Source organism: Geotrypetes seraphini, chromosome 16, assembly GCF_902459505.1.
Source record: "Geotrypetes seraphini chromosome 16, aGeoSer1.1, whole genome shotgun sequence".
In the NCBI taxonomy this organism is placed as follows: domain Eukaryota; kingdom Metazoa; phylum Chordata; class Amphibia; order Gymnophiona; family Dermophiidae; genus Geotrypetes; species Geotrypetes seraphini.
The window spans coordinates 19,781,104-19,805,631 of NC_047099.1; the positions used below are offsets into that span (position 1 = coordinate 19,781,104).

At 45.3% G+C, this 24,528-nt stretch overlaps 1 protein-coding gene across 3 annotated transcripts in view; it reads left to right on the forward strand.

Moving 5' to 3' along the window:
• LOC117350154 (serine-rich adhesin for platelets-like) overlaps positions 1–16,612 on the forward strand; it is a 90,413-nt gene extending 73,801 nt beyond the window's left edge. For all 3 annotated transcript variants that reach the window (XM_033924207.1, XM_033924209.1, XM_033924208.1), the window contains 4 exons: positions 1,627–1,794; positions 3,305–3,402; positions 8,673–8,749; positions 15,872–16,612. In XM_033924207.1, the coding sequence (XP_033780098.1) occupies positions 1,627–1,794; positions 3,305–3,402; positions 8,673–8,749; positions 15,872–15,907 (379 nt within the window). In that variant the 3' untranslated portion in view covers positions 15,908–16,612. The remainder of the gene's footprint in view (positions 1–1,626; positions 1,795–3,304; positions 3,403–8,672; positions 8,750–15,871) is intronic.
• Positions 16,613–24,528: the final 7,916 nt, after the last annotated feature.

The window sequence follows — 24,528 nt, forward strand, 5'->3', positions numbered from 1 at the left end:
TAATGGTGATGTGTGTGAGTGTCCATCTGCGTAGGGTTACCATATGTCCAGATTTACCAGGACTTGTCCTCTTTCTAGAGGAGAGTCCAGGCATCTGGATGGGTTTTCAAAACCCGGCAGTTTGTCCAGGTTTTGAAAACCACTGAGCTCGGGGCCACGTCTGGAGGGCATTTGCACATGTGCAGATGTGATGCGATGATGTCACAAGCATGCGTGTGATGTCATTGCGTCGCATTCGTGCGTGCGCAGATGTCCTCTAGACAAAGTCCCGAAGAGATGAGGTTTGTGAGGAACCAAGATTTGGGGGTGGGGCTGTGGCAGAATAAGGTGAAGTTGTAGGTGGGACCGGGTGGGATGGGGCGGAGCCACATGTCATTTTTTTTTAGAAAAAAATCTGGTAACCCTACTTTTCTCTCTCAGATCTACAAAGTAACTTTTACAGGCCTGATTAAGTACCTTTCTCTCTCTTAAGACTACTGGCAGCTGCTAATTTGTTGAATGAAAAAATCGGACTCACCGATTCAGCAACCTCCACACTGGTGAGGTATGACATACCACCGAAGCCTCCTAAAATAGCAGCAATAGCAGCGCTCTGAATAGACCCGCCAGGGCCTTCCCTCTGCTGTGTCATTGATGACATCATCATCAGTGACAGGGCAGAAGGAAGCCCTAGCGGGGCAGGCCATGAAGCAGCCCGTTCAGAGCACCACCACTTTAGGAGGCCTCGGAGGTGTGTCAGGTCTCGCGGTGGGAGGGTCAGTGGGGTGCTGCTGCACACGAGGATGGGGAGGGAAGGATGGAAAGCTGCTGCTCAGGGGGATGGGAGGGGAGGAAAGATGCTGCACATGGGGAGAGAAAGGAAAGAGGAAGAATTGTTGGGGTGGAAGAGAAGAAGGGAAAGATGAAACAAAGAGGTAGAAAGAAGTGAGAGGGAGAAATCCTTCATAAGATGGAGGGGAGGGTGATATGCATGGAGAAGAGAGAGGGAGAAATGTTGGACATAGGGCGGAGGGCAAGGAGCGATGGTACAGGTGGAGAGAGAAAGAAATGTTGCACATGATAATGAAGGGGAGGAAAGGAGGGATACTGCATGTAGGGGAATAGAGAGGTTTGACCCAAGGAACAAAGCAGGTAGGGGAGGGGGAGAGATGGGAAAGAAACAAATGTTGGATGTGGCAGTGGAAGGTAGAAAAAAATAATTGTACTGTATTTCCTATTTTGTGATTACAATATGTCAGATTTGAAATGTGTATCCTGCCAGAACTGGTGTTAGACAGCGAGCGTGAGCTAGGACCTAACAGAGAGAGGAAAAGTATTTTTTGTTTATTTTGTTTATGCCACAGCGCCAGCGTGGGGTTGGAGAGGGCAAAAGGGGGGGGGGGGGGGAGTGGAAAGACTACAAAATAAACCTGCCAGGACGTTTGTGAAAAAAAAAAAAAGCAGCAGTCTGATTGGGCAGGAAATTGAATCGAATCAAAAAATCAATTCAACCGGCTGAATCGAATTGAATCAAATCGAAAAATCAGGCAGCACTAGTTGAGACTGTGAAATGTGTTTAATGCTATCTTATACAGATGTCACTGTTTGTCGTCATTCTTTTGATGCTTCCTCCTCTCTCTTCCTCAGCTGCGAGTATTCAGATCTGTACTGGTACACTGGTGACCGATGTCAGGTGGTGATTAACAAGAGGGGGGTGTACGGTGGGGTCGCAGTAGGCTTGGCTGTTCTGCTGATTATCATCGTCATCCTCGCCATTTTCGCGTACAGAAATAAGAACAGGAACCAAAGTCACCCGTAAGTGGTGGACTATCGATCTTGTGGTATCTTTTTTTATAAGCTGTATGATAATTTATGGAAATTAAATAAGTGAAGGAGCTGTTTTGGTGGTTTCTATTAAATCACTGACGTTCGTCCTGCAATGGAAAGGTTCTGAGCCTCTTTGGACAGCTGCCAAGCCTTCGAGCTGGCCACAGTCTACAGAGCTAAAAGACAGCGTTATTGCTAGGCCAGAAATTGTCAGATAAATCTTCTAATGCCAGAGGTTACAGAGGGATCTTCTCCAAGCATCGATGGTCACATTTCTTGTATGCCAGGATGCTTGGGCATGCCACGACACCAAAGAGTCATTGCTAACACTGATCACCCAATATTTAAAACCATTTAACAGGCCACGGCCTGGCCAGTTAAGTGGCAACTAACCAGGTATTCAGCAGTATTCAGTGGGAGTTGCGTCAGAGGAGAAGCTTCTGCCCACACACGCACGCAACTGCACGTATGCTCCGGCGGCTTTCAACAAATCAGAAACCTTAAAACACGCCGCGAAGGTAAGGGGGAGGGAGGGAGATAGATAGATTCGGGTGGGTAGGTAGGAAGGAGGGAGGGGGGCCGCGCGCGTTCCCTCCCTTAACTGCGTGGACAAGGCCATTCACCGCTCCACGGGGCGGTGGATGGCCTTGTCCCCGTACCTGTGGTGAGCACCTTTCCCCCTCCACCATTTTGGCAGGTTACCCGTGGCTACTCGCAGCTAGCTGTGGGTAACATCCACCGTGTCATGCTCTAATGGCAGCTAAGAAAAGTAGAATGTTAGGAATTATTAGGAAAGGAATGGAGAACAAAACCAAGAACATGATAGTGTCTTTGTATCGCTGCATGGTGCAACTGCACCTTGAATATTGTGTCCATTTCTGGCCACCGTATCTCACAAAAAGGTTCTAGCAGAATTAGACAAGGTGCAAAGAAGGGCGATGAAAATGATAAAGGGGATGGCTTGACCTCCCTTGAGGAAAGGCTAAAGAGGTTAGGGCTCTTTAGCTTGGAGAAGAGGCGACTGAGGGGAAGATCTATAATACCTTGAGTGGAGTAGAACAGTTAGACATGAATAGCTTGTTTACTCTTTCCAAAAAATGCAAGGACTAGGGGGCGCCCAATGAAGCTACTGTGTATTAAATTTAAAACAAGTTGGAGAAAATATTTCTTCACTCAACATATAATTAAACTTTGGAATTCTTTGCTAGAGAATGTGGTAAAAGCAGTTAGCTTAACAGAGTTTAAAAAAGGGTTGGCTAATTTCCTAAGAGTCCATAAGTCTTTATTAATTTGGGGAAATCCACTGCATATTTTTAGAATAAGCAGTATAAAATCTGTTTTACTCCTTTGGGATCTTGCCAGATACTTGCGACCTGCATTGGCCACTGTTGAAAATAGGATATTGAGCTTGATGGACCGTCACTCTGTCCCAGTACATCAATGCTTATGTTCTTATGTTCATATATAACTGGGGTTGTGTTGATGTTTGCTTTTTCAGTGTGCCAGACCTAGAAGAAAGGTGGTACCAGGAGGAATGGGAATCAAATGTACCCCAAGGCTTCACAGTGAGAAATCCGCACGCAGTCACCTTGGGAGGTAAGGCCTGCTCCGTACTTTAGACTTTTGACCCCAGAAAAGCAAAATCCCCTGAGCACAAATGACATCATAACTATTCTAAATGCTTTATGGACATTATAGCCAATGTTCTGATAAATTATGACATGAACCATTATCAGTGGCTTCCAATGTATAACAAAGCTGGACAGTGTTCTATGAGATATGAAGTAAGAACATAAGAAGTTGCCTCCGCTGAGTTAGACCAGAGGTCCATCTCGCCCATCAGGCCCACTGCCTGAACAGTGGTCTCTGACTAATTTTACCATTTACCTCTAATCCTATCCCTATAACCTTACCTCTACTCTTATCTGTACCCCTCAATCCCTTTGTCCTCCAGGTACCTGTCCAGACCTTCTTTGAAGCCCTGTAGCGTGCTTCTGCTTATCACATCCTCCGGTAGCGCGTTCCATGTATCCACCACCCTCTGGGTGAAAAAGAACTTCCTGGCGTTTGTTCTAAACCTTTCCCCTCTCAATTTCACTGAGTGCCCCCTTGTACCTGTGGTTCCCCATAGTTTGAAAAATCTGTCCATGTCCACTTTTTCTATGCCCTTCATGATCTTGAAGGTTTCTATCATGTCTCCTCTAAGTCGTCGCTTTTCCAGCGAGAAAGCATGTAAAGAAAGCATATAAGCACAAAACGACTTCTGAACTAGGGCGAATGAGAGAATTCAGTTGCAATGTTTGGAACACACAGTGGGTTGTAACAAGGACTCGGTGTATAGTTTCCAGATTTTACGATTGTAAAATCCCCCAGGCCTGCCCAGCTCCACCCAGCCCTGCCCGGTTCCGTCCAAGCCACGCCCCATTCTGCCCCAGCCCCACCTCCAACCTCTTCTCATGCTTGGAGCTGCGTCGGGAGGGCATGTGCGCATGCGCGGATGTGACGCAGTGACATCCCACCCACGTGCAGAGGCCCTCCCGACGCGGGAAGCTTTTCAAAACCCGGACAAAGTACAGGGTTTTGAAAAGCCACCCTGACTCCCAGACAGTCCTCTAAAAAGAGGACATGGCCGGGTAAATCCGGACGTCCGGTAATTCTAACTCAGTGACATGTTGGCGAGGCCAACAAGACGGAGCGCAAGGACACACCACACCACACCACACCACACCACAAGTTAGAAACATTAGTCGCAAGCTGGATGACAGAATAAAACTGCTGTGTAGACCGAGCTATGCATTTGTGCAACAGACTTTCAGGTAGTCTGGTATGACCAGATTAGGGTTACGTCTGGATTCTCCTAGGACAAGCAGGATGAGTCAACCACAAATTAGAAGTAGGTACAGCAAAAGGGAAAAGAACCACAGCGACAACGTTCAACTTCAAGAAAGGGAACTATGATGCTATGAGAGAAATGGTAAGGAAAAAACTCAGAAAAAGCTCAAGAAAAGCAGAAACCGTAGAGCAAGCCTGGTCTCTATTCAAGTGCACAGTGCAAGAAGCGCAACATATGTACATCCTCAGATTTAGAAAAGGGTGCAAAAAAAACCGAGCAAAAGATCCCACATGGATAAACAATGAGGTGAAGAAAGCGATAGGAGACAAGAAAAAATCATTCCGGAAATGGAAAAAGGACCAAACTGAGGAGAACTGGAAAGAACACAGGAAAAGCCAAAAAGGAAAAGTCATCAAGTGGTTAGGAGAGCGAAAAGAGAATACGAAGAGAGGCTGGCCAGGGAGGCAAAAAACTTCAAATCATTCTTCAGATATGTTAAAGGGAAGCAACCGGCAAGGGAGGACCTTTGGATGATGGAGACAGAAAGGGAGTGATAAAGGAGGAAAAAGAGGTAGCCAACAGGTTAAACAAATTTTTCTCGTCAGTCTTCACAAGCGAGGACACATCCGGTGTACCAGAACCCGACGTGATCTTCCATGGAGACCAAGAAGAAAAACTGTCAACAATAGAGGTGAGCCTTGAGGATGTCCTCCAACAGATAGATAGATTGAAAAGCGACAAATCGCTAGGCCCGGATGGTATCCACCCTAGGGTACTAAAAGAACTAAGAAATGAGATAGCGGGAATACTCCAACGAGTTTGCAAACTATCCTTGAAAACTGGAGAGATCCCGGAGGACTGGAAGATAGCAAATGTTACACCTATCTTTAAAAAGGGGTCAAGAGGAGACCCGGGAAACTATAGGCCGGTTAGTTTGACATCGGTTCCGGGCAAGATGGTAGAAGCACTGATAAAGGACAGCATCTGTGAGCACTGATGAAAGCGAGCCAACATGGCTTCTGCAAGGGAAGATCATGCCAAACAAACTTACTGCACTTCTTTGAGGGGGTAAACAGTCAGTTGGACAAAGGGGAACCCGTAGACATCATTTACCTCGACTTCAAAAAGGCCTTTGACAAGGTACCCCATGAGCGGCTACTTAGGAAGCTGTGGAACCACGGGGTGGAAGGGGACGTACACAGATGGGTCAAACACTGGTTGGTAGGCAGAAGACAGAGGGTTGGAGTGAAGGGTCACTACTCAGGCTGGAGGAAAGTCACGAGCGGAGTTCTGCAGGGGTCTGTACTCGGACCGCTGCTGTTCAATGTATTTATAAATGACCTGGAAACGGGGACGAAGTGTAAAGTTATCAAATTTGCAGATGACACTAAACTCTGTAGAAGGGTTAGAAATGCGGAAGAGTGTGAGGACCTACAAAGGGACCTAAACAAACTGGAGGAGTGGGTGAATAAATGGCAGATGGACTTCAATGTAGGGAAATGCAAGGTCATGCATATAGGGAGAAAGAACCCGATGTTCAGCTACCAAATGGGGGGATTAGTATTAGAGGGAAGTAACCTTGAAAGAGATTTGGGTGTACTGGTGGACACAACAATGAAGTCAACAGCACAATGTGCAGCAGCCGCGAAGAAGGCAAACAGAATGTTGGGTATTATTAAAAATGGTATTACGACCAGAACGAGAGAAGTCATTCTGCCGTTGTATCGGGCAATGGTGCGCCCGCACCTGGAGTACTGTGTTCAGTATTGGTCACCGTACCTTAAGAAGGATATGGCAATACTTGAGAGGGTCCAGAGGAGAGCGACACAAATGATTAAGGGCATGGAAAACCTTTCATACACTGAAAGATTGGAGAGATTGGGGCTCTTCTCCCTGGAAAAGCGGAGACTCAGAGGAGACATGATAGAGACCTACAAGATCATGAAGAGCATAGAGAGAATAGACAGGGACAGATTTTTCAAACTTTCAAAACATAAAAGAACAAGAGGTCATTCGGAAAAGTTGGAAGGAGACAGATTCAAAACGAATGCTAGGAAGTTTTTCTTTACCCAGCATGTGGTGGACACCTGGAATGTGCTTCCAGAGGACGTAATAGGACAGAGTACGGTACTGGAGTTCAAGAAAGGATTGGACAATTTCCTGCTGGAAAAAGGGATAGAGGGGTATAGATAGAGGGCTACTGCACAGGTCCTGGATCTGTTGGGCCGCCGCGTGAGCAGACTGCTGGGCACGATGGACCTTGGGTCTGACCCAGTGGAGGCATTGCATATGTTCTTATGTTCTTATGGGTGTTGTCCCAACAGCTCCCAATTTGCGGATAAGCTCTCCAATAGCTCAGAGAGATTTTTTTTTTTTCTCTGAGCACGTGCAGTGCCCGGGCCCCACTGGGCATGCCCGAGCCCTACCCATTTCCCCCTGCTTTCCCCTAATTCCCAGTCTTTAATTTCCGCCCGTTCCCATTGGTCGGATTTTCTACAGCTCTCCATTACAACTTTTCTACTCATCACCTTGAAGATGCCTGAATCATCTAAAGAAACGACTGGGATGCAGGAGAAGGATGAACGCACTGGATCCTCATGAATTGTGCGCCCACTGATTGGATCCGGCGCTCAAGGTTTCCGTGTGGCTTGCATTGTGCGCACATGTCACCACGTGCACGCAAGCTAAGGAAGAGGGCACTGAGAGACTTCATGAAGAGAAGTGAGGCCCGAGAATCTTCCTCCAGCAGCCATCCTCATCGGAATGCAGCAGCGGATTCGAGGACATGTCAGGGGGCCATGGCGCTGTTCAAATATTAAGTTAGGTGCCTAGATTGGCTAGGCGCACTGACCTAGGCACCTAACTGAAGTCATCTTTTATAGAATCAGGCCCTATGTGCATCTAGGGGGAGTTCTATATATAATGCTGAAAATTAGGCACCCCATAAAATCCACCTGAGCCCCTCTTCTATAAAAGGATGCCCAATCTTTGTAGAATACTGGCATACCCAGAGAGTGGTAGAAAACTGGAACGCTCTTCCGGAGGCTGCTATAGGGGAAAACACCCTCCAGGGATTCAAGACAAAGTTGGACAAGTTCCTGCTGAACCGGAATGTACGCAGGTAGGGCTGGTCTCAGTGAGGGCACTGGTTTTTGACCTAGGGGCTGCCGCGGGAGCGGACTGCTGGACACGATGGACCACTGGTCTGACCCAGCAGCGGCAATTCTTATGATCCTATGTTGCTACTTATGATTTTAAAGCGTTTGAGGCTTGTGCAGATGAGGACAGAGCTTAGGCATTGGTGGAATGAGGCATTATGACATCACAATCTGAGCTCTAGATAGATTCCGTACAAACGTAAGGAAGTTCTTCTTCACCCAGAGAGTGGTGGAAAACTAGAACGCTCTTCCGGAGTCTGTTATAGGGGAAAACACCCTCCAGGGATTCAAGGCAAAGTTAGACAAGTTCCTGCTGAATCGGAACGTACGCAGGTAAGGCTAGTCTCAGGGCGCTGGTCTTTGACCTAAGGGCCGCCGCAGGAGCGGATTGCCGGATACGATGGACCACTGGTCTGACCCAGCAGCGGCAAATTCTTTTGTTTTGAGTGCCGGATTTACGTCTGATAGAAACAGGTGTAAATCCAGTGCTCAAAGTTAGGCACAAATCAGCACTGTTCCGTAACCTTGCGCTTAACTTTGGGGAATGCCCAAGAACCCACTTATGCCCCTCCTCTGGCCACATCCCCTTTTGAGTTGTGTGTGGGAAAAGATAGGGGGTCAAGCTATAGAATCCGTGCGCGACTTCAGTCAAGCGCCAGTTAGCACGAATGAAATGGCCAATCGATGCTCATGCCCTCATTAAATTGCACGTGCAAATTCCAGTGCCAAACCTTCACTGACCTGCATAGAGTCCAAGAGATAATGTGCACTTTTTCCCCCCTAGGATGCATTCTGCTTTAGATGGGGCCAGCTTCAATCCGGGGACGCAGTTAGTACATTTTTTTAAATGAGTATCTCTGTTGGGGATTTTGCAGGGTCAGAGAGTGGCGGATCCTCTTCCAGCAGAGAGTTCTTGAGGCCAGCCCTGGATAAGGTTGACACTTCTGCACAGGTATACAAACCTTTTCACCAAATATAAATCAAGCATGATTACCATAAGCCGTATGGCTGCAGTAGGTAAATGACCAGCCTGCCCTTATCTGAGGTCATGATGGGGGAGGGAGGGGGGACATCCGCAATTTGGAATTCTTAACCTTGGAAGAATCAGGCGTTTTCTCACACCTGATTCTCGAGATTGTGAAAAGTGACTCAGATGTTTCACAAACCCAGTGGCATAGTAATGGGGGGGGGGGGGGGTCCGCCTCATCTGTCATGTGGGTAGGGGTGCCAGCACCCCTCCTCCTCTCCGCTCTCTCGCCTCCTCCCCTCGTGCATGCCCCCTTCCCTTTTCCCTGTACTTTTAGTTGAAGTTGTGGCTCGCAGCGGTCAAACGCGTGCTCCTCGCGACCCCGTCAGCTCTCCCGCTGAGGTCACGCACAGGAAATGATGTCAGAGGGAGAGCCGATGGGGGTCGCGAGGAGCACGTGGTTGACTGCCATGAGGAACAACATTAACTAAAGGAAAGGGGAGGGGGCAGGTGTGCACAGCATTGAGGAGTGGGAAAGGAGCAGGGGGGCGGAGATGAGATGAGGGCAGGGGAGTGGCACCACCATCCCAGGTGCCTCTCATCCTCGCTATGCTACTGCATGAACCTACAATACCTCAGTATCATGTGTTAATGAATCATAGATTGCTCAGTGCTTCCCAACCCTGGCCTGGAAGTACCTGAGCTAGTGAAGTTTTCAGATAGCCACAATGATAATTAATGAGCCACATTTACATGCAGAGGAGGAAGTGACTTGAAACACTGACCCAGTGGTGGACTAGGGGGGGGCAGGGGGGTACACCGCCCTGGGCACCATCTTGGTGGGGGCGCCAGCATCTCTCCACCCCCCCCCAAGCCATGCACGTGTCCTCCCTTCCCCCCATATCTTTTTAAAATCTTTGCCAGCACGAGCAACTACTCTAGCCTGGTACCCTCTGAAATCATTTCTGGATCACAGAGCCAGGAAGTGACATCAGAGGGAAAGCCAATGCCAGCACGGGCAGCAGGCTGGAGAATCTGCTCGCACTGGCAAAGATTTAAAGAGGTATGGGGTGGGAAGGGAGAGCGCAAGTGTGGCATGGGGGCTCGGAAGGGAGCATGGGGCGGATAGGAGGGCGCGGGGGATTGATGTGGGTGGGGGTGGGGGCTGGAGAGGAGGGTATAGGGGGCGCCACCACCCCAGGTGCCTCCTAGAGTGTGAGCCCGTCGGGACAGACGGAAAAATGCTTGAGTACCTGAATAAATTCATGTAAACCGTTCTGAGCTCCCCTGGGAGAATGGTATAAAAAATTGAATAAATAAATACCCTCGCTGACCACTAAATATTCAATGTTATTTAGTTGGCTAGGAACAGTTCCTGTCCTGCTAAATAGAACCAAGCCAGCTAATCGCTAAGATTCAGCAGCTAGCCCTTTCAACGGTCTATCTTTGGCTGCTATAACTGATGAATATCGGTTTTGGCCTGCTATTTCAAAAGCGGCCGAACATAGACTGAAAATTCAATACCGGTCACCTGATATGACCCCAACAGTGAATGTTCAGGTATGCTGCCATCCACAGGAGGTAGCTAGTCTACCTATGGACGTCTGAAAATCAGCTCTTGTGTGCTTCTGGTCGCAGCTCAAGCCCAAATCTTTTAAATTGGTAATTTGGAAGCAACAGAACCCCCCCTCCCCGATCCTCCTGTCTTTTTGCAAAATTGGAGTATGAAGACCCCCAAGCAGAAATCTGACGACACTACCACCAGGGGGTCAGGCTTCCAAAGAAGATGTTCTTGTGGGGAGAGGGGCTGCTATTTGAAAATAGGACTGGGAATGGGGAAAAGGGTGTGACTGAAGGGGCTGTTAATGGATCAAGGGAACAGGACAGATTAGCAGTTATTTTAAAATTCACCAGAGACCTTTAAACTTACTCCCAGCAGAAAGTTAGCACCACCTCTGGAGCTGTTATTAACTTTCCATGAATAATTCAGCTGAATTATTTTGCATAATAATGAGCTGCTTTGCATTTGACACAACTCAATGGTATTTTACTTGCAGACTTTAGCTATTAAGGTGCACTATTTACAAGGTCAGAGACCCCCCTACGCTGGTATCCTAGTCAGTGGAGTAAAAATGGCGCTCATAATCCCCCCAAATTAGCATTAAATGGTATTCTATAATGGCCATTCTGGGATTGGCACGCTATTGAATTAAAAGCCTCTGTAATATATACTTAAATTCTCTATCAAATATGACTAAACCACACAAATCACATTGGCTATTCACTAATTTAAGCAATATTTAATAAAGGAGGAAAAGACTTCAAGTGATCAAAGAAACAGGGTTTAGATTTTTCTTACCTTGTTTCACTTTTTAAGAGCTATCATTAGTCATAAATCTCCTCTTTTTTTTCTAATATCCATTTTTATTTAACTATTCAATAATTTATTTAGCTTAATCTGGGCAATACATGCTATGTGCTTAGTGCTGGGATCTGCACTCAGCTTTGGTCGCAAAGAGTTACACCAACTGAAACCAGGTCTTGAATTGTGTAAATCAGTGTTTTTCAACCTTTTTTGGGCAAAGGCACACTTGTTTCATGAAAAAAATCACGAGGCACACCACCATTAGAAAATGTTAAAAAATTTAACTCTGTGCCTATATTGACTATATATAAAGTAATTCTCTTGAATAGGAATCAAATAAACACAGAGAAAGTATTTTATAATGCTGCCATCGCCAACAACACCGTTGGCGGCGGTGGCACTCAAGTGGCTAAAGAGCCGCAGTTTGCCGGCCTAGGGACAACACTGGAGGGTGGCCAGCTGTGCACCCCCTTGGGGCAGACCGCACCCCCCCACCCTGGTATGCCACTATCTGTACCTCACTCCCTCCCTATGACCAAAAATTATCCTTTCTTCTATTCCCCGTGTACACAACCATCTCTTTCCCTCCCTTCCTCTCTCCCAAGTCCATTTCTTCTGTGTCCAAAAACGCATTCCCTCCCCCACCTCAGCATCTCTTTCCCTCCCTTCCTCTCTCCCAAGTCCATTTCTTCTGTGTCCAAAAACGCATTCCCTCCCCCACCTCAGCAACTCTTTCCCTCCCTTCCTCTCTCCCAAGTCCATTTCTTCTGTGTCCAAAAACGCATTCCCTCCCCCACCTCAGCATCTCTTTCCCTCCCTTCCTCTCTCCCAGGTTCATGCCTTGTGTCCAAAACGCACTCCCTCCCCCCTTTTGTGTTCCGTGTTTGCCTCCCAGCCCATCTTTGCAACTTTCTCAGCAAAACGAAGCTCAAGCCGCGAGGCTTGTCTTCTGCTTCCTGCCTGCACTGCCGCGCACAAATAGCCGAACGGAAGTATTCTCCGACGTCAGCGCTGACGTCGGAGGGCAGGCTTTGCTTAAGCCCTCCCTCCAACGTCAGCGCTGACATCGGGGAACGCTTGCGATCGGCTATATGTTAGCTGCAGGGCAGGCAGGAACAGAAGATGAGCCTCGCGGCTCGAGATGTATTGAACTCCGCGGGTCCCCCGTCCAGCTCTCTCCTGTCCACGTGGGGCGGACCGCCCCTCTCCCTAGACTGGTGGTACTGCCCTGATGGCGGCACACCAGGTGTGCCGCGGAACAGCGGTTGAAAAACACTGGTGTAAATGATAGTTCAGACCTTATGTAGGCAGGAAGGGCCTGGAAAAAAAGAAAGCTGATTTTTGCATAGATTCATGGGGGGAAAGGAGGTTTGGATCAGGGAGAAGTAAGCGATTGCCTATCAAAAGATCGCAGAGAGTGGGAGGAGCTATAATAGATAATTACTAAAGACAAATAGGCTGGAAAACCAAAGTGGTAGGCTATGACAGGGCCTGATTATCAAAACGTGCGTCCCAATTACAGGTGGCAGTAGGCATCCTATCGCTGTGTGGCAGCCAATTGGCACACACTTTTTTTTGTTTTTAAAGTGTTCAAAACAGGATGCCTACATTGTAGGCCTCTGTAGCGTGTCTATGCAGATGATTAACCACACTTAAGCACGCCCAAGATGGGGTGTGGGCATGGCTTCGATCGGAAATGGCCTTGGGCAGGCTTAAGCGTCAGTATGCATTTCCTTAGACGTGAATCAGATGCCTTAAATGTAGGCCTGCAAAAGGACCTACATTTAAGGCGTCTGTCCGGGAGTGTACAGACATGATTCTGAATAGCATGCTAATGCATGATTGACTTGCTGCTGCTTCATAGGTGGCCACCGATATCTGTGTCAAACACCTTGAATGTCAAAACACAGAATTTTAAACTGAATACAGTATTGAACAGGAAACCAATGAAGGGAAAATAGAAGACGTGAGAAGACCATCCTATTTTTTAGCACAATGAAGAAAGCGAGCAGCACAATGAAGGATTTGCAAACTACATAATGTGGATTTTTGTGGTCCGACATAAACGTTGCAATTGATATGATATGAGAAAGGCCTGAACAAAAGTTATCTATTGTTCGTCCTTCCTTGAGCTGCTACTGAAAAAGATGTGACTTAAACCCCAAATTAATAATTGTTACCCAACCAAATTCCAAGACAAACACACGCCTATTGTGAGACACTGAACAGTGGTACACATATACACATTCTGGGCCTGATTCTATAAAGTCCACCTAAAATGAAGCCCGGATTCTCAAAACAGTGCTGAAATCGGCCAGCGCCTGAAAAAAATGGCGCCGGTTGCACATCACTCAATCTAAGGCGTCGTTTTGGGAATCGCAGTCTGCATTGAAGATAGGTGCTGGAAATGTAGGAGAGGTTTTACAGGTCTACATTTCCAACACCTACCTTCATCGCTGAATCATGCTTAGTGGCGTCGAACACCAACCCTGCCCTTCACCATGCCTCTTTTGACATTTGGTGCCGGTAAGCATCTGTGCAGATATGATTCAGGTGCTTTTTTTTGTAGGCTTCTTGCATCGCCTAATTTTTTTCCTAATTAGTTTTTAATGGCGCGGTCAATTACACTTCTCCCTCCGTATCCATGGTTTCAGTATCCACGGATTCGGTTATTCGCGATTTTTTTTTTTTTTGTCTAAGAGTTTTCCTATATTTTTAGGCTGTCCGAGCTTCCTGGATCTTACCTAGTGGTCTAGCGGTGACGCGAGGCAGGAGCGATCTTCCTATGCTACTGCCCCATGGAGAGCCGTCATCAAAATAGCTGCCGTGAGTTCCCGTTGTAGTCTCGAGACTACAACGAGAACTCACGGCAGCCATTTTGAAGATGGCTCTGCATGGGGCAGGAGCATAGGAAGATCGCTCCTGCCCTGCGTCACCATTAGACCACCAGGTAAGATCCGGGGACGCAGGAGGGAGGCGGGGGAGGGTCAGAGCCGTTCAAAAAACTTATTTGCGATTTTTGGCAATTCGCAGGCCAGCTCTGCACCTAACCCCCGCAAATACGGAGGGAGAGCTGTACTGCACAATTAATTTCCAATTAAAACACATAACTTAGGCACTGTTCGGGCACCATTTTAAGAATCCGGGCCTGAGTTGCTCATCTTCCTGCCTAAACCTACCTCTCCGCTTCCCTCGTTCTCCGTCTCTGTGGACAACACTCTCATCCTTCCTGTTTTGTCTGCTTGTAATCTCGGGGTCATCTTTGACTCCTCTCTCTCCTTCACCACCCAGATACAACATATCGCTAAAACCTGCCGCTTCTTCCTCTATAATAATACCAAAATCTGACCCTTCCTCTCTAAGCACACTACCAAAATCCTTATCCACGCCCTCATCACCTCGCGCTTATACTACTGCAACTCACTACTCTCAGGCCTTCTGCTTTGCCATCTCGCTCCCTTCCAATAGATCCAGAATTCAGCTGTATGACTCGTATTCCATGAGAGCCGCTCTCTTAAAGTCACTTTTTTGGCCTTCCAATCCATTTCCAAATACAATTCAAACTCCTCTGGCTGACTTACAAATGTACTCACTCAGCTGCCCCTCACTATCTCTCTTCACTTATCTCCCCCTATGATCTCCCCCGTGAGCTCTGCTCAGCTGGTAAGTCTCTCCTATCTGTGCCCTTCCTTCAACTGCCAAGTCCAGACTCTGTCCTTTCTGCCGTGTTGCGCCGTATGCTTGGAACAAGCTGCCCGAATCCCTATGGCGGAATCCGTCTGACAATGTTCAAGGCCCAGTTAAAGGCTCACCTCTTTGAGAGAGCTTTCGACTCCTAACTCCTCTCACCTTGGGTTCTGCATCCCCAACCCTATATGTCATGTCTCTCTGTCCAAGTTAGATTGTAAGCTCTTCAGAGCAGGCACCGTCTATAAATGTCAAAATGTACAGTGCTGCATACACCTTTCAGCGCTATATACAATAAGTGATAAGTAGTAGTGATTATATAAATCTTAGACATCCATTTTAGAATCACGTCTAGCGCTGCCAAAGTGTGCTTAGGCAGTGCTCGGCATCCTAACATTTAGGTGTGCCATATTTATGGCAGGGTTTTCTTCACCAAAAGTTTGATGCTGATGTCGAAGCCTAAAGGCATCTAATTCACAAAGAGGCGCCTAACTCGAAAAACACACTCATGATCCGCTCCTAACTATGTTTTTTTTTTCGTCGTACCCATTTGTGGATGGTGGCGTTTTTTCACAGCATAATCCAGTTTTTCAAATTATTAGTGCAAGGTTGAATGGGGTCATCTGAAGTGAACATTTTCACTCCAACACAGATTTGTGAGACTCCTGAGGCAGGCCCTTTGGGCTGAAACTTGTACATGTCGAGTCATTGAATGTTTCATTGAAGAAATAAAGAGTGTTTGTGAAATACTTTGAGTTCGCCAATCTTCTTTGGACTTTTCCACTCCTTTGCGTCCGCCCCTAACCATGCCCATATTAATGTAGGTGGTTTGGGCTAGCCGCCTACTTTTTACAGAATCAGGTTTTTAGAGTTAAACGCCTAACTTTCAATTAAGTCCAATTAATAACACTGGTATAAACACCGATATAAACACTGATTAAGCCTATTAATCTATTAAGTTAGGAGTTATAGAAACATGGCCTCCGAGAAACTCTCCGGATATGGCTATTTCTCCAATATTTACTTATTCATTTTTTTTTTTTCCTTGTTTATAGATTAAGCTTGGAAGACCCCAAGCGGCAAACCTATGAAAGCCGGAGAGAAGGATAAATCCAGCTGCTGATTTGTGGAGAGATTTTGCTGTCTCTGCCTGAGATTATTTTGACCGTGATGGTAGGAGGGAGCTTCTGCTGGGGATCCATCTTTGTTGGAGTTGTCAAGTGCAGCCCAGGAACTCCTCATGGGATGAGAGAACAGAGAAAGGTGGAAACTCATAGCTTGGCGATGGACTGACAGATGTCTGGATGATGTCAGGGGGGGCGGAGCCTGAAAGACTTCTCTAGCAATGACTCGCTGAAGGGAAAAGCGAGAGCTGAAGATGAAAAGTGCCTGAACATGCTAAATTTCCACAGCAGGACGCTCTAACCAGCTTCAGTCCTGGTCTTCTTAAATGTGTCAACAGCTTTTGAGACTTTTGGTAGCTCTGCAGCTCTCATTTTATCATTTACTAATATTCCCCCCCTCCCCCTGTCTTATACTAAGGCACAATAGAGGTTTTTACTAAGGCCTGGAGCTCTAAATTATCCAACGCTGCTCTGACGCCCATAGAATTCCTATGAGTGGAGAAGCGTGTTCTTTGCTGGAGAATGAAAACCAGACACCTTAGCTGGCTTCACTGTAGAAACATAGAAACATAGAAAAAAAGCGGCAGAAAAGGGCTATAGCCCACCAAGTCTGCCCATTCCAAGTATCCCCCCCCATGAATTCACTCCCTTAAAGATCCCACTTGAGTATCCCATTTTCTCTTAAAATCCGTCACGCTGCTGGCCTCAATCACCTGTAGTGGGAGTCTGTTCCAATGATCCACCACTCTCTCGGTGAAGAAGTACTTCCTGGAGTCGCCATGAAACTTCCCTCCCCTGATTTTCAGCGGATGCCCTCTGATGGTCGAGGGTCCCATGAGCCAGAAGATATCATCTTCCGACTCGATACGTCCCGTGATGTACTTATATGTTTCAATCATGTCTCCCCGTTCTCTTCTTTCCTCAAGTGAGTACAGCCGCAATTTTTTAAGTCTTTCTTCATACGTGAGATCCTTGAGCCCCCAAGACCATCCTGGTGGCCGTTCGCTGAACCGACTCTATCCTCCTCTATGAGCTGCCTGGAGGAAAGATGCAAGACTGTCTTTGGAAATCTCTAAGGAGAAAGCTCCAGTCTTGAGCTCCTTTGTCTGTGCGTAGTAAAGGTCATCAGGAGCCTGCAGCATGTCCTCGACTCCTGCATTGCACTCAAGTAACTTGATGCCAGATCCCAAGATGGAGTTTTTGGGTGTTGGACCAGCAAGATACTGAGACGTCCATGTGGCGGGGATAATATTGGAAATGCTGGTTGCGAAAGTATTGGCTGGTGCTAGCTACAGCGAAAGTGCTACCAACCGTTCCTTAGAGAAGACCCAGGTAAAGAGTGACTTTGTAATCATCAGGGCAAGGATCCTCTCAATCCAGCCAAGACCTGAAGAGAATCTATTAATACCTTAACAAGAAGAAAATTAAACATAAAATTAAAAGAAAAGCAAAATAAAATGCATTCTAGCAGATTAAAAAAAAAAAAAAAAAAAAGAATTCCTATGAGCGTCAGAGCAGAATTGGAGCATTTAGCGCCCCGGGCCTTAGTAGAAACTTCTACCGCAGCTGAGTAAAAGAGGGCCATTATTTTCTTGTTTAATGGGCAATTTTGAAAATATTTAACATGGCTCATTGCATAAAACAAGCTTTCACATTGCTTCTCATTATACTATTGAATACGTATGCAGCGTGTAACAGTGTACACGTTTCTACCCATGCTGGAAAGGGTAAGAGCTAGAGGCACAGACAGTAAAGCACCTGTGGTGATTTCACACCTGCAAAACACGTGGGTAGAAATGTACCTGCTTCCCCCTCCCCTTCCGCGTCGCCTAGATTTTCCAAGGGAATCTCCATGGGGAAGTTCTCTTTGGCAATTCGCTCCAAGGCCCACAGAAGTGATTTTGAAAATTGTCCTTGAGTAATCACTCATCAGCTGGGTTGGAGAAAAGGGATCTCCTTCTTAGCATTTCATGACTTGATTCCTAGTGTCAATGGATCTGAACCAGAGACCTAGGAACCTTGTGATAAGAACATAAGAAAAGCCATGATGAGTCACACCAAGGCCCATCAAGCCCAGCATCCTGCCTTTGAAAGTGGCCACTTCATGTCAGTCATCCAGCAGATCCCAGACAGTAGATTGGATTTCTCATAGAACAAAGGTTCTCCCGGTTTATCTATCTAATAAGTTTTTATGGACTTTTCCTCCAGAAATTTGTCCAGTTTTCTTTTGAATTCTGCTATATTGGTGACCTTGACCACATTCTTCAGCATGAGTTTCAACAGCTCAATTATGCACTGCTTATGGCTTCAATACCCTTTTTATCATGCTTATATTCTCCTGAGTTTATCTATCTAATAAGTTTTTATGGACTTTTCCTCCAGGAATTTGTCCAGTTTTCTTTTGAATTCTGCTATATTGGTGACCTTGACTACATCCTTCAGCATGAGTTTCTACAGCTCAATTATGCACTGCTTATGACTTCAATACCCTTTTTATCATGCTTATATTTAGTGCAGATACATATACCTTGATAAATCGAGAGATGCACATGTCACACCTGCTTGGTTCTTGTTCATATCATTTGCTGTCATTGTGTAAACGCAGCTGAAGTCCGCTCTATTCCTGTAAACAGAGTGAAGACCCACAAAACGATGTGTGTTTAACGGTGTACACGATTGATTGAGATGTCTTGAGATTTAATACAGTTAAGATTTTGGGATATTCACTTTTTATTGCATCTTTGCTTTTAGCCTTTTTTTATACACTCTTATGCTTATTTTGGTCAGCCATTTATATTTTAGTCATTCAGATTCCCATTTCAGTTATCATGTATTCTATATGCGGATGATTTTCCGATGTTCAATATTTTGGGTCATAAGAATTTCCATATGTTATTGTGCAATTTACGTTTACCTAAATGGTTTATTTTTTTAGCGTATACTTTTTTTTCTTCATTTTCAGGTCTAGACTCAAGTCTATAACAGATAGTTTCCCTTCAGGTTCACTTTGGCCTATTTTTATTCAACTTTTCTTCATTTTAACTTTTATAGGCATCTTTTGCACAAGTTATTTAGTGGATGGTTTACAGGTATGCACTTTTTGATCATACATGAGTTTATATGTTTCTTAGTTTCATATGTCATTATACCCTTGTGTTCACATTTTATACATAATCAAAGTCTCATAGTTTTTATGTATATTACGTTTTATATATTTTTGTGAATGTTTTATTTATTGTATATTATAGGACTCTTAAAAAAGGCTTTCCAGACGAAACATGGTCAGTGTCAAGTCCTGATGTTATTTTCGTGGTTTCTATTAAAGATTGATTTGGCTTGAAAACCAGGTCCTCTCTGCCCTTTTGTTAAATTAACATTAACGTATGGCCATTAATTCCAAAAAATAGAAAATCAGCCTTTGTACCGATGCGGTGCACTATGAGGAGGTGCTGAAAAGTTCTCAGCCCAACTAACTTTCTAAATTCTGAGTGTTATTTTGCTACTCTAGCTGAAAAGAGTGTTATTTTATTCTGCAAAGTACCAATTTGCAGAATCATAATGTTATATTCTGACATTGTCAGAACATTGATTGAACCATGTCAATGAAAAGTGTGGAATTTTCAAGTGTGGAACTCCGAGCCATTATAAAGTTCCTATTCCTGCAGAAGAAAACTCCAAAGGAAATCCATGACTGTATGATGCAAACATTGAGTGACAAATGCCCATCATACTCCACAGTGAAGAAATGGTGTGCAAACTTTCAGGGTGGAGATTTCTAGTCCAAAGATGCAGCAAGGCCTTAAACAGTGTCAACTCCTGAAATTGTTGACCTTGTCCATGACCTGATTTTGGTAGATTGGCGAATATCAGCTAAAACAATTGCTGAGACATTACAGATATCCAGGGAACGTGTTGGGTTTATAATTCATGAGCAGATGCGAGAGGCTTGGTCTCGCGATCTTGCTGTTGACTTGCCCTCGGATGTGCTCCTTCAGGCTGTCCGTCGATTGCCTGCTTTTCGCAAATATACTACCTTTTGGGAACAACATTTTAAATTGATTTTTCGTTTATACATTTCTCCTAAAAGGGCTTATTTGTCCCATTTCCGTCTTAACGCTGCCTGCCTACGTTGCCAGGCTCCGGAAGCGGGATTGGGACACATGTTTTGGACCTGCCCTAGGGTTCAGCTTTTCTGGACTGCTATCTTTACTTTTGTAGAGCACCTTTGGCACATTACCATTCGCAGCTCACCTCTGCTTTTGTTTGGGACTGTTCCTCATTATTTCCCCCGTTCTAAAGGAGTTGCAACTTTCCTCAAGTGGACTGTCCTGATTGCTCTGAAATGCATATTGTTGAAATGGCTTGAGGCTGAAGCTCCGGACTATTCCCTGTGGAGGTGTCGCATGATTTCTCTCCTGATGTGGGAGAGGAGGGATTTGAAAGATCTGTCTTCTCGCCAGGGCCGCTTTTTTCAGAGTACTTTGGAACTTTTTTAGACTACCTTGACCCCCCTGGCTCGTAGCCGGATACTTAACTGCTGATTCTTCTTTTGTATTTTTCCTTTTTCTTTGTTTACTGTATTAATTCTCTTTTAATCCTTGGTTACTGTGTTTTGGAAGGAGGACCTGGGGGTGGGAAGGTGGGGGGAGGGGTTTGGGTTGGGAATGGGGGGTTCTTTCGGGGGCATTTCAAAATCTGTTGAGCTGGTTTTGTACTTTGTTGCTTGTACTGTTCCATTTTTGTTTGCTCAATAAAATATATTTGACTATAATTCATGAGCAGAAACTGTCAGCCAAGTGAGTGCCCAAATGTTTGAATGTCGATGAGAAACGACATTGCGTGGACACTTTCAAGTTGATTTTGCAGCATTTTCAGTGAGCTGGTGCCAACATTTTGGAATGACTAGTTACTATTGATGAAACATGGCAACACCACTATGATTCTGAGACAAAACAACAGTCCATGCAATGGCAGCACTCAGCTTCTCCAAGGCCAAGGAAATTCAAGACCCAAAAGTTAGCAGGAAAAGTCATGACCACAGTGCTTTGGGATCAGGAAGGTGTTGTAATGACTGATTATCTTCCAAAGGGCCAAACAGTTAATGCAGAATTCTACTGTAACTTGCTGTGCCGATTAAAGGAGGCATTGAAAGAAGAAAGGAAAGGGAAGCTGCTCACAAGACTAGCAAAACGATGGATATTTTGATGCAGTTGGGGTTTCAGTGCATAGACCATCCACCCTACTCACCAGATCTTGTTCCGTCTGACTATTTTCTATTTTCAAACCATAGAAAGAGTTTGAAGGGGTGACAATTTTTGAGTGATTCGAAGGTGATTGCGGGAGCAGTATTTCAGTCACCAGACATCAGAGTATTTTTGGAAGGTTTAAAGAAACTTCAGACACAACGTGCCAAGTGTGTTGAACTTAGGGGTGAATATGTGGAATAGCTTGTAAGATTCATGGCTCCATGTCATTCCCTTCTTGGGTGGACTGAGAACTTTTCAGCACCTTCTTGTAAAGCCAGTATTTCCTGCAGCTTAGTAAAAGAATTTTGATAATCTGAATGGACAGTTTTGGGGTGGCCATCTTGATGTCCAACCAGAAGTTATCTGATAACTGGAGGAAGGCAGGAGGCATAATGAGGGTAAGGTGTGTGTTGGGGGGTTGGTATCAATATTTTAACAAAATAGCACAAATATTTTGCACGATTCAGTTAGCTTTATGTACATAAATGGCTGTCCAAAATTCAACCAGAAAAGGTGGCTGAATAATTGAATTTAAAACAAAGCAAAAACTGCAGCAACAAGATCACGACAGGAAAGGATCAGCGATGAGAGGAAGCCAAAACATAAACCAAGAGTTCACCAAGAATCTAAAATCTTTATTGGTCATAATCATTTAGTAGGTTACGATGACCCAACATGGCTGTTTTCTGGTGGTGTGTCTGTGTCTCAAGACTTTATTAATAAACATACATATGTAATGTACTTTAAATATTTACTGTATAAACAACTTAGGTTATTTAGTCCTTGGTGGAATCTTGATTTATGTTTTGGCTTCATCCTTTCTGTCTTCTAACTTAATTTGATAACATTTATGTTCTACCTTTTCCCTCCTCTCAGAGTTCAAGGGGGATTATAGGCATCAAGAAAATATAACAGCAAGGGAAACCAGATAAAATAATGAACATATGAACCAATTGAAAAAAGGAACCATCTGCACTTTGCTCGCTGGCACCTATAAAGCCAGGTTTTCAGATGTCCTTCTAAAACACAGATAAACTGTTCCAGAAAGTGGGCAGCACACTGCTAAAAAAACGCTATAAAAATGTTAGAGGATTAATGGGCTTAGTGAGCAAAAAAGGGCTTGTCACAGGACGACTTAAAGCATCTTTCAGTAATTTCTATGTTTGAGTGAGCACTATTTATTTTTTCAAATTATTTTTTGGGAGGGGATGTGGCATGGGTTGGGAATGGGTGTGGATGCACTAACCAGCTAGCACATTCACATGGGTGTGTTCTAATCGGTTAATGTGGGGTCAACACAGGAACGTTTGAGCAGTCGATGGAGGAGAAAATATCCCGGGGTGTTCCCTCTCCTGACCGGCTGAGTTCGGGAGTCGAATCAGCAGGAGGAGTTGTGAAGCCAATTCCAATATCAGAGCACTCGGAGGAGTTGAAACAGAAATTGCCTCAGGATTTCCTTATATTGAATTCGTCTCCAGTTGAAGTTCCAGGTACTTTTAAGTTCATCAGAGGGTCTGGGTTCTGAACTGACACCAATGCAGAGGCCCAAGGTTTTCAATATGGAAACAATTTGGGAAGCAATATCTAGTTTGCAAATCTCTTTGGGGACTCAAATGCAGCAACTTACTACACGTTACACTTCTGTTGTGTCTGAAAATCTGGAATTGAAAAATAGATTATCCAGTGTGGAAACTAAAGTGGATGGACATGAAATTAGAATAAAGACAGTAGAATCCCAGGCTTCGGTCTGGGTAAGAGATAGTGGAAACCTTAATTTTAAGGTCGAAATGTTGGAAAATATGATTAGAAGAAGCAATCTTCGGATGACCAACTTTCCAAAATTACCACTTATTTCAGCGCGGGATACATTTAAAAAGTATTTGAAAGGCCCTAACACGCCTTCGTAAAAGGAGCCCTTAGATGCTATTCTATAACTGGGTGCTTAAGTGTGTTCGCACGGCAATCTGCCATTTCAGGCCCAGTTTGGCACCTCACGTCCATTAGAATGCATTCCGTGCTGAAAGTCGGGTGCCCCATTAACGTCTAACTTTAGGTGTCTTTATAGAATTCCCTAGTTGGTGTGTGGAAATGCCCCACTTTAAGATGCACTAAGCTCATTTCATAGTACAATGATCCCTTAGCAAATTAAAGTCTTGTGAAGCAGGTGGTACCAAATTACCATGATCCTGGAAATGTAACAAATGCCTAGGCATCCTATTAGCCAGATATTTCATTCACATTCCATTAAGAGCCCAAAAAGTCAAACAGCAATTGAAATTTAACTCAACTGCTAGCAAGTGAACAGTTGACTTAAAAAATATATCTTTATTATGGTTTGCAAAAATTACAACTATAGAGGTGCAACACTGCCCCCAATAATCTTACAAAGGATCATAGAGTTAGCTGGATATCTTTCAGTGTAACCATGGCTCCCTTGTTTTCTAAGGCCAGTACTGGGCAGACTTGCACGGTCTATGTCTGTATATGGCCGTTTGGTGGAGGATGGGCTGGGGAGGGCTTCAATGGCTGGGAGGGTGTAGATGGGCTAGAGTAAGTTTTAACAGAGATTTCGGCAGTTGGAACCCAAGCACAGTACAGGGTAAAGCTTTGAATTCTTGCCCAGAAATAGCTAAGAAGAAAAAATTAAAACATTTAAATTGAATCAGGTTGGGCAGACTGGATGGACCATTCGGGTCTTTTTCTGCCGTCATCTACTATGTTACTCTGTTATGTTACTATGTGAGTAATACTTAAGGTGACCATATGTCCTGTTTTGAATGGGACCGTCCTGTTTTTAGATCCCCTGTCCCGTTGTTCCCACACACAGCTTCGGGATGCCGAAATGTCCCGTTTTCAGGGACAGTGTCCCAAAACTGTGCGCGGGGACAATGATTGCTTCCTGTCCCTGCCGTGAAAAAAAAAAGCCTCCCTTGGCACGCTGGTGTGGTGCTTTAGGCAGCAGCATCGTGTTCATCGTCGGCACCCCCCCGGCACCCCTCCCGACGCCCCCGAACCCCCGTTGACCCTCCCATCCGGCCCTCCCACCGTGAGATGACCACAAACCTCCTGGCTCCAGCAGCGTCCACAGCACTATAAATACGCTGCTTCGCGGCCTTCTACTGCCATGATTTCCTCTGCTGCATCCCTGATGACATCATCAGTGACGCAGCAGAGGGAATCACGGGCTGCGGCTGCTGATGCGGCTGGAGCCAGGAGGTTTGTCAGTCGTCTCGCGGGTTTTAACATGGCTGCATTTCATAGATGATATATTTGTCATTTGGATGGGCACGAGAGAGGATCTCGAGTCATTTCATATATGGTTGAACTCTAGATATCCAACGG